This window comes from Colobus angolensis, unplaced genomic scaffold (assembly GCF_000951035.1).
Source record: "Colobus angolensis palliatus isolate OR3802 unplaced genomic scaffold, Cang.pa_1.0 Scaffold20, whole genome shotgun sequence".
NCBI lineage: Eukaryota > Metazoa > Chordata > Mammalia > Primates > Cercopithecidae > Colobus > Colobus angolensis.
This window is the reverse complement of record NW_012115155.1, coordinates 9,821,909-9,831,595: the sequence shown is the minus strand read 5'-3', so window position 1 is coordinate 9,831,595 and position 9,687 is coordinate 9,821,909. Positions and strand designations below refer to the sequence as shown.

Here is a 9,687-nt window from a genome sequence, read left to right as displayed (position 1 = left end):
GCACCCCCTCTCCCCCTCACCGCGCTGGCAGAAGCGGCCCTCCCAGCCGCTGCGGCAGTCGCAGCTGAAGCTGCCGATGCCATCGATGCACGTGCCGTGCCCGCAGCACAGGCTGCTGCACGGGTGCTCCAAGGGCAAGACCAAGCACTGGTCACCGTCTGCGACACAAGGCGGGGTACGGGGTCAGCGGCCAGAGACCCCGAGTGGCGCCGGCGCCGGTAGTCCAGCCGGGGATCTAGAACGCACTCACCGACGTGCTTGGACCAGAAGGCCAGCTGCAGAGAGAGCGGGCAGCGTGAGGCGCCTGCAGCCGGTGTGCGGAGGGGGCGCGCCCGGGTGGGGCAGGGCAGCGGGTGAGCGGGCAGGGGAGGGGAGGGCTTCCAGACGAACAGGGATCGACGCCTGATGGTCGTCGGCCCGCTAGGAGCTGGTGCTCCCTGCCCCTCCCCCGCCCAGCCTCCATCCCACATCCCTGGAGCAACACCCTCTCCCCATGCAGCTGCAGCGCTGGTCTCACGACTGTCCGCTCCCACAGCAGCCTCTGCCACGCAAGGGACCCGAATCCCTCGCCAAGTCACTCGGCCTCCTTCCAGCCCCCTCACTCCCTCTGCCCGAGGGCTTTGGGGGACCCCTGAGCATCTCGCCTTTCCCTAAGCCAGTGTTCTTCAGAGCTGGGGGGATGGGGGCAGAGGGACTGCGTTCCTAACCAGGCACCAGGGTTGCTGCTGCGGCTGGTGCTGCTGGTCTGGGACCACCTACCCCACGCTGAGACCCAGAGCCTATGCCTGATTGCCTGCTCCATCAGGGAAGCTAGCCAAGGCCTGCTGGGGCTGAGAGACCATGGGTGAGGTGGGAGCACGGTGGGGACTTGATGTGATCAGATATGTGCCTGCAGAAAGTCACTGTGGTGTCTGCCAGGGAGGCCGTTGGGGAAAGAGGTGGTGGGGATGGAGGGGAGCAGATGGGGGTCCAATCAAGGAGGTGGAGGCTGAGGGCAAGAGGGTGCAGGCCAGAGGGTCTCCTGCCTTGAAAGCCTCCACTGGAAAGCCTCCCTGGATGCCTTGGAAGGGGGCCCAGGCCATGCACAATTTTCAGGTCCTAGTGGCTGAAGCGATCCCCAGGGACAGAGCGAGTCTGAGCCTTGTCTGGGGGAGCCAGCCCTGCTACCAAGCTCACCCTGCTACCTAGGACCACCTCCACGGGACTCTGGGGGCTCCAAAGGACTCTGACCCTTAGACAAATAGGACACAGACCCTGTCTTCCGACCCCCTGAGCAATCAGATTTTCTCCCTTTGATGTGAGGCACAGAGTGAGCGATTTTATGTGGACAGAAGTGAGTCTTGGTTACACACACCCTGATCAGCAGAGGCATGGGTGGAAGCAGGATGGCCTTTGGGTCCCCTCTTTGTGAGTCAGGAAAGGGAGGCAGTGGTACTCAGTGGTGGCCGGAGGGTGGACTGAACCATTTGCACTGTGGTTGGTGGGAGTCACCGCCTAGGGTTGCCCCACACTGTTTCCTGGAGCTTCTTCCTGAACTCTGTTTCTTGCGGTCACATGTGCCTGGCCAACACCGCAGGACCAGTATCCTCATCGCTCCACTCAGCCACGCCCACAACTCCCAAGAGGGCCTCAGCATTGAGTCCCCACCTGCTCCTCCCGGCCCCTGCTGGTCACCAGCTCACCCCTGAGCCTCATCCTCTGGACCCATGGTGGCCTTACTGTGTCATCCACATTTTGGAAAATTTCCTTGGCCTCCTCGAAGTCACAGATCTCCTCTATGCACTCCCGCTCCAGGCTGTTGGGACGGAGCTCCTCCAGGAAGGAGTTGGCGCGTTTGCGGATCCGCAGCACCTGGTGGGCACGCTCGCTGCTGGAGAACACTGAGTCTGGTTTTGGAGGGAGGGGGAGCTCACCTTGGTGGAGGGGCCTAAGAGGGGCTAGGGCCATGAGAAGGTCTGAGGAAGCAGAGCTGGGAGAGCCTGGGAAGGTCTTGTCTCCGCCCCACTCAAGACTCATTCTAATTCTAGGTCCTGGCTCTGCCCAGGGCTTCTCTGCTCTTTTCCTCCCCAGGAAGCAGATGGCAGTTGGAGGATGAAGCCTTGCTCTGAGATGGAGAGGCCTCCCTGTGAACCCCACCCCGACCTCTGTGTGACCTTGAGCCAGCGTCTTTACCTTTCTAAGGTTCAATTTACTCATCCAAAAACATGGGGATAAGACCGTCATGTAAAACATCCAATACAGTCCCTGGCCCAGAGAGAAGCACTCAAGCCCTGGCCACTGCTGTAAAGGCTGCCAACTTAAATCATCTCGCTGTTCCCTCAGTACACCATGTGCAGCCCCATCTTGACACATCCCCTCAGTCTTCCTCTCCTTCCCCGACCAAGTATTCCCCGTGCTCCTTCCCGTGGGCAGGGACACCTGGAGGATAGACAGATCTATCACCCAGGGAGGGTCCCCAAGTGTCCCCTGGGCTCCACGAAGTGTTTGTTTTGGGTGCAGGGCACAGTCAGGAGGGAAGGATCAAGTTGGGGGTGTGAGCAAGAGGGGATGGAGGGAAAGGTGTCACAGAGAAGGGTATGCCTGAGCTGAGGACACTTTGGGAAAGGGTGGGGGCGCGGGTCCCAGGCAGATAAGCAGCTCAATAAAGGCACGAATGAAACCAACAGCCTGGTGTGGCTCTAGGGGCCCGTGTGTCCTGCAGACCTCCCCAAGAATCATGGCCTCCTCCCGTTGGCTCTGGAGACCAGGAAAGGCGTTGGGGCAGGGCAGCCTTGAGGCCGGTGTGCATTTGCGTAGGAGAGGCTGGGCTGGACAGCGTGGGTGGTAGCCTGGGCCTGGGGTCTTCACAGTTGAGGGAGTGAGTGGGTGGAGAGGGAAGACCCACGGGACTCTGTGACCATCCCCGTGTGGAGGAGGGAGCTTTAGGAGGTCATCGCAGGGCTCCCTGCCATCACGTGTACCTGCCCTGGCAGCCCCCGTGTGGCACTCTGGCAGCTGGCCTACCTGGGACTTGTCAGTCGATTCCTGCCATTCCCATCTGCCCCTCACCTCACCCAGGGCTCAGAGAGATGGTGGAAGCCGTGAAGGCCTGGACAGATGCCCACCGGGGCCTTGTAGAGGCCACGAGGGTCCTGGGGTAGGGGTGGGGTGGCCTTACCGAGCGGAGCTGGTGTGCTGGAAATTCCCCAGGTGGCCACGAACAGCAGAAGGCTTGTGAGCCGCCACATTCCGGAGGCGCTGGCACCTGTCTGAGGAGGACTTCTGAGCTCCGGGCAGTGCCCACCCCCGCTGCTGCTCTGCCTGCACCCCCAGGTGGAAGCAGAATGAAAGGGCTGTCCCTGTGTGCTGGCTGTCAGGGCGGAAGCTGGGATTGAGGGTCCTTGTTCGTGAGACACATAGTCACCCTCAGAAGGCCTGGGCCGCCTGCTGTACGTGGGGCTGAGGTCACACTGCCTGCCTAGAAAGCAGCTCCAAAATGCGGTGGAGAGGGCGCCAGGATGTTTGTGCCCTCCTTGGGGACAGTGGGGTGGCTGCCTCTACCAGTCTGACGACAGGGCCGAGAATATTAGCTAACGTTGATTGGACACCCATGGTGTCCTTCAAACAACTTTTACAGGATTCAGAGGGCAGGCCATGAAGCCAGACTGCACGGTGCAATTTCTAGCTCCAGCACTTACTGGAGGGCAATGTTGGGCAAGATGCTTAACTGCTCCATGCCTCAGTTTCCTCATTTGTAAAATGGATGGAATAACGTGTTGTATTTCTGCCTTAAAGTGTGTTGTAAGAATTAAACAGGCTTTGCACATAGCTCATGCTCAGTAAACATGAGATATGACATCAGTTAAGGTTCACAACCACCCAAGAGGTAGCTATTAATGCTGTCAATCCCATTTCATAGAGGGGGAAACTGAGACTCGGAGGAGTTAAGTGGTTTATTAAAAATCCAACCCTCGCTGGCTTCCGTTGATTGCACAGGAAAGTCACCAACCCAGGGGATGGATCAGATTCTGTCCCTCATCCTCCAGGAATAGGGTCTCACACCGTCAGTACACTGCAGGCACCAGACTCGGAAGACTGAGGCCGGGTCCTGGGCATCCATGTTTACATCCGTGTGTTACTCTCAGAGCCAGGACTCAAGGCCAGGACTGTGTGGTTTTAGGCCTGGAACCTCAACCCCTGCCCCAAACCACCCAGTGCCTCACAAGGCCACAGAGATAGCCCTGGTGGCCAGAGAGCAAGGAGCCCTCCCCAGCGGATAGGCCACCTGGCCCTCTGCACACCCTGCCGGACCCTGCTCGCCATTCTGGCTGACTCCCTCTGAGGCTTCTGAGATTTGTTCAAATCCGACACCCCCAAAGGTGGAAGTGGGGCGGGGAGAATGGAGGGTCCTGGGCGGCAAACTGTCTGTCGGAATGGCCCTGGGTCCTGGAGACCCTCATCCTGGAAGGAGGGAGGCGCATGGCAAAGGGACTTGGGACTGTGGCTGCCAGGCCTGGCCTGTGGAGGCCCTTGTGTCCTTTTACCCCAAGCTCAGGCTTGTTGAACACCCTGGCTGGAGGATTCAGCCCTCATCACCACCTAGCTCTCTTCTCCCGGGGGGCAGCCCTCCCTCCACACCCCTCATAGACCTGCCTGGAGGGGGACTCACAGGGGCGGGTCGTGGAGATACCGCAAGTTCGCCGTCCTGCCACCATGACAGCCTGGAGTTTGAGTTAATCCATAACCACAAATATTTGCTTGGCCCTCAGCACTGAGGCCTCCCTCTCCGCAGACAAACAGTGGCACTAGCACTCCTGGTCCTAGCTCAGCACGGCTTGGTCTACCCGAAGCCCACCTCTGCCCACCAAGGATGCCGTCCAGCAGGGAGGGAGGTGAGGGCAAAACCCTTGACAGATGTGGTCTCATTTTAGCCCCATAGTGGCTGGCCGAGGGAGGAACGTTGTCCCTGTTTTTCAGATGGGGACATTTTTACCCAGAGATATTGTAGTTTGCCCAAGATCAGCACAACAGGTAATATTCCTATTTCATCAAATCTAAGATGCCATTAATTGTAGGAAGCACCTATTTATGTGCCACCATACAAGAAAAAAGACACTGTCCCAGTGACATGCCATCCCAATTTCTGATATGTAAAACCATGAGCAGATGCTCCTTTTAGGGTTCCCAGTGCATGGGTGCTGGGCACAGGGCTCCACCCTCACCTTCACCTCCCCTCCCCTCACACACACAACTGCACATAGCATCCCTCTAACCTCTATTTTTCAGGTAAGGACACTCAAGTCTTGTGTTACTCGCCCAGATTCACTGAGCTAGTAGTTGACAGATTTAATTTAAACCCGGTCTTGCTGCTTCCATTTGGCCCCTTTTTTGAACCAGTAAGAAAAACGAACGGGATTCCGGAAAGGCTGCAGCAATTTCCTGGCTGGGGTGCCAGAAGGGAGAAGGGCAGAAATAAAGGGTCCAGCTCAGCACCTTTGCCTTTGTCCTGCAGTCTATCAGCATTTACTAAGTGTCTTCCTGCTCCGAACCAGGCTGCACCAGAGATGCCCCCTTTCCTCCCTGCCCTACCTGTTCCTGGGAAGACTTGCCCACATTCCTCCTCCAAGTCTGCACCTCTAAACGGGGCATGTGACCCTGCCTCGCTGGCTTCCGTTGATTGCACAGGGAAGTCGTCAACCCAGGGAACGATCGGATTCTGTCCCCCATCCTCCAGGAGTAGGGTCTCACACCGTCAGTACACTGTAGGCACCAGACTCGGAAGATTGAGGCCAGATCCTGGGCATCTGTGTTTACGCTTAAAGCAGAGGAAGCTGATGAGAAGAAAGATGCAGGTGTGCAGAGGGAGGCTGAGGCCGGGTACACCTGGAGGGTCCCAGGGAGCAGCGGAAAGAGGCCCCTGCCTCCTTATGACTGGTGGCACTTCCTGGCTTCAGGTGCAGGAGGGTCCCCATGCCCTCCTAAAACCCTCTTCCTCCTGAAGTTTCTTCAAACTGGCTGGAACAGCTTGGGTTGATTGTAACCAGATGCCTCCTGCTGAGGCACCACACCATGCTGGGCTGTGGTGGTACCAGGCCCTCCTAGTAAAACTCTAACAAGCCAGGCCCACCTTGCAGGGCGCAGGGGCAGGTACACAAGGTAAATGCTTACAGAATTCAGAGGAGAGGGCAATCAGTTCAAACTGGCATAGCCAGGGGAGGCTGCCTGTAGGAGGTGACACTTCAGCTGGACATCAAAGAACAGACAGGAGGAAAGACCCCCCCCCCTTCCCGCCCTACCCCAGGTCGGGAGAGAATGGGGAGACACAGAGCACAAGCAGCTGGGAGGTGCTGGGAGGGGTGGAGGTGGAGAGGAGGTGGAGGTGGAGAGGAGGTGCAGGGTGAGGCAATGGATTTTGGAATTGAGACTATGAGAAGTGGAGAGCCAGGAGCTGTTTGTGACAGGCTGTGGTAGCTGCCTAGAGAAGCAGAGACAGGCTCCTGGGAACTCAGGCAGGAAGCATGAAGACCCCATACACAACCACACAAGGCACCAGCTTGTATGTCCCTGTTCTTGCTCCAGACGTCGCCCCCGCAAGTCCGCAGGGATCACTGCCGTCTGCTTTGCCTTCTAGGCGCAAGATGTTGTGGGTATTCTTTTGGCGCCGCTTCCCTTCCCCACCGACTTCTCGCCCTCCACTCCTCCCAACCCCAGCACAGGCAGCCGCTCCAGGGCCAGTCTGTGCAGGCTCCACACACTGATTCTGACCTGCATAATGGACTCTGCCGGGCACCCATGTCCAAACCAGCCCAGATGCCCAAAAAGCACTGGCACCGGTACGAGCCAGGACGGCTGCAGTGCTCCCAGGTGCCCAGTGCTGGAGGTTGGGGGTGCCACGGCTTGGGAGGCTGCCCAGTGGGCGGGAGGGTCCTCTGCAGAGCTCTGCACGCCTGTCGGCCGACGGGGACTCTGCACCGAGGGCTGCGTCACGGACTCCTCTTCGGCCTGCAGCGCAGGAAACCCCGTCACCTCCTCGAGGCAGGGACGGTCCTGCCGCCAGCCATTCCTGGGATCCCAATGGTCTCTGCAGTTACACCGGGTTCCAGCCGGCGGCGCCGCACCGCCCCGCTCCCGCGGAGGAGCCAGGTCAGCTTCACAGGCGCGGCCTCACCCGCTGGACTTGCCAGGTGTGAGCCGCCCCACGTGGGCCTGAACGCGGTCAGGTCCACCCGGGAAGCCAGAGCAGGACTTTGGGCAGCAAGCTTGCTGTGTTAGACAGCAGAGGGACATCTGTGGCTGAGGAATTCGCTGCATCGATGAAGACCCAAGCAAAGGAGTAAGAACCAAACGTAGGTGGGGCAAGGCCAGCCACAACTAATGGAGCAGGCGGTGTTCCAAAGACTTCAGCTCTGAAGTCAGGTTCACACGGCCTTAAACCTCCGCTAGCCTTTTTCTGACAGGGGGATTTAACTTCCCTGCGTCTCAATGTCCACATCTGTAAAATGGGGTCAGCGTCCATCTCAGGTGACTGTTACAAGGGTCACGTTAAATATTTTAATAATTTTTTAATTAAAAAAACTTCTTTGAGACAGGGTCACTCTGGCTCTGTCACCCAGGCTGGAGTGCAGTGGCGGGATCACAGCTCTCTGCAGCCTAGACTTCCTGGGCTCAAGCGATTCTTCTGTTTCAGCCTCCTCAGTAGCTGGGATCACAGGCCCGCGCTGCCACACCCAGCTAATTTTAAAAAAATTTTAGGAGACAGGAAGTCTTGCTGTGTTGCTCTAGAACTCCTGATCTCAAGTAATCCTCCCTCCTCAGCCTCCCAAAGTGCTGAGATTACAAGCGGGAGCCACTGTGCCTGGTCTTATTTTTAAGTATTTTATACAAAGCGGACATGGCCTGGGACTTAACAGTTGAGCACTCAACAATAATTTCCTCTCTCAGCTCCCCAAATATCCTGGAGAGAAAAGTCAGGTACCACACGAAGCTTTGTGGGGATCAAAGCCAGGTGATAACGGGCGTTGCCCTTCCCCCAGGCCTGGGAAGGTCAGGGAGGGGCCGACTAGGAGGGATAGGGGTCAAGGACAGCTGCTGCTGTGTGGAAGCTCAGACTGCACAGATCTGTTGTACCGATCAGGGCCGATCATTTAGTTAGCCGTAATCTGTACAACACTCCCCACCCCTTGTGTTTTGGTCCTGGCTCTGCGGATAGGTGCCAGAAACCCAAGTTGAGCTCCCTCTGCTGAATAGTGATGAGAGATGGGCTGGTGGTGAGGGCTGACTGGACTAAGGTTCCTTCTCACCCCATGCCACGCCCCTGTGTGGACACTGCCCATTCTCCACTCTCTCTGCAGGGACGCTGTGCTGCTCAGCCCACCCCAAGCAGGGCAGGGAGGGGAGACACTAGAGAGGCTCCCGGGAGCTCCTTGGTAAGAAGTGGCGTTGGATGGATGCAGTCCAATGTCTCTTTTTGTTGTTGTCAGGTTATTGTGGTATAATTTACATACAGGGAAACTCACACTTTAAAAATGTACAGTTCTGCTTGTTTTGACAAATGTGTGTTATAGTGCAGCCACCACCACATCAATATAGGACATTTTCATCACCCTCAGAAGTTCTGTGTTCCACCCCAACTCTTGGTAACCACTGATTGGATTTCATCTCTATAATCTGCATTTTCCAGAATAGCATATAAAGGGAATCCTACACAGCACATATCTTTTTTTTTTTTTTTTGAGTTGGAGTCTTGCTCTGTCGCCCAGGCTGGAGTGCGCTGGTGTGATCTTGGCTCACTGCAATCTCCACCTCCTGGGTTCAAGCGATTCTCTTGCCTCAGCCTCCTGAGTAGCTGGAATTACAGGCACATGCCACCACACCCCGCTAAACTTTTTGTATTTTTTAGTTTCACCATGTTGGCCAGGCTGGTCTTGAATTCCTGACCTCAAGTGATCCGCCCACCTCAGCCTCCCAAAGTGCTGGGATTATAGGCGTGAGCCACCGTGCCCAGCCAGTACATAGCTTTTTAAGACTGCCTTCTTTCACTCAGTATAAAACTTTTGAGATTCATTCAGTGTGGATGTCTATATCAGTACTTTATTTCTTTTTATTGCTGACTGGGCTCCATTATATAGATGTACCACAATCTGTTATCCATTTGCCAGTTCTTGGCGATCATTAGATGAAGCTGCTAGAACATTTATGTACAGGTCCTTGTATGGGCATATGTTTTCATTTCTCTTGGGTAATATCTAGGAGTGAGATTGCTGAGTCATATGGTGAGTACGTGTTTACTTTTGGGAAAAAAGAAAATAAAGTCAAACTTTTCCAGAGCGGTGGTGGCATTTTGCATTCCCACCAAGCAATGTCTGAGTGTTCCTGTTACTCTGCATCCTCACCAGCATTTGGTGTTGTCGGTTGTTTTTTAATTTTAATTTTTAGCCTTCTTAATAGATGTGTAGTGGTATCTCATTGTAGCTTTAATTTTCATTTCCCTCTTCTCTGATGATTTTGAGCATCTTTTCCTGCACTAATTTGCTATTTATATCTTCTTTGGTGAAGTGCCTGTTTAAATCTTTGGGCTGTTTTTTGTTTCTTTGTTTTTGAGGGTTTTTTAAATTGAGTTTTTAGAATTTGTATGTATCCTAGTAACAAGCCCTTTGTCAGCTAAGTATGTTGGAAAAATTTCCTCCCAGTCTGTGACTTGTCTTTTAT

The 9,687-nt window shown here is 55.6% G+C and overlaps 1 protein-coding gene across 1 annotated transcript in view; it reads right to left on the bottom strand.

The window, feature by feature from the left end:
• PROC (protein C (inactivator of coagulation factors Va and VIIIa)) overlaps nt 1-4,707 on the bottom strand; it is an 11,478-nt gene extending 6,771 nt beyond the window's left edge. The window contains exons 1-5 of the mRNA XM_011941720.1: nt 4,649-4,707; nt 3,158-3,364; nt 1,720-1,886; nt 251-275; nt 5-158 (exon numbers count right to left, since the gene is read on the bottom strand). Of these exons, the coding sequence (XP_011797110.1) occupies nt 5-158; nt 251-275; nt 1,720-1,886; nt 3,158-3,364; nt 4,649-4,694 (599 nt within the window). The 5' untranslated portion in view covers nt 4,695-4,707. The remainder of the gene's footprint in view (nt 1-4; nt 159-250; nt 276-1,719; nt 1,887-3,157; nt 3,365-4,648) is intronic.
• Nucleotides 4,708-9,687: the final 4,980 nt, after the last annotated feature.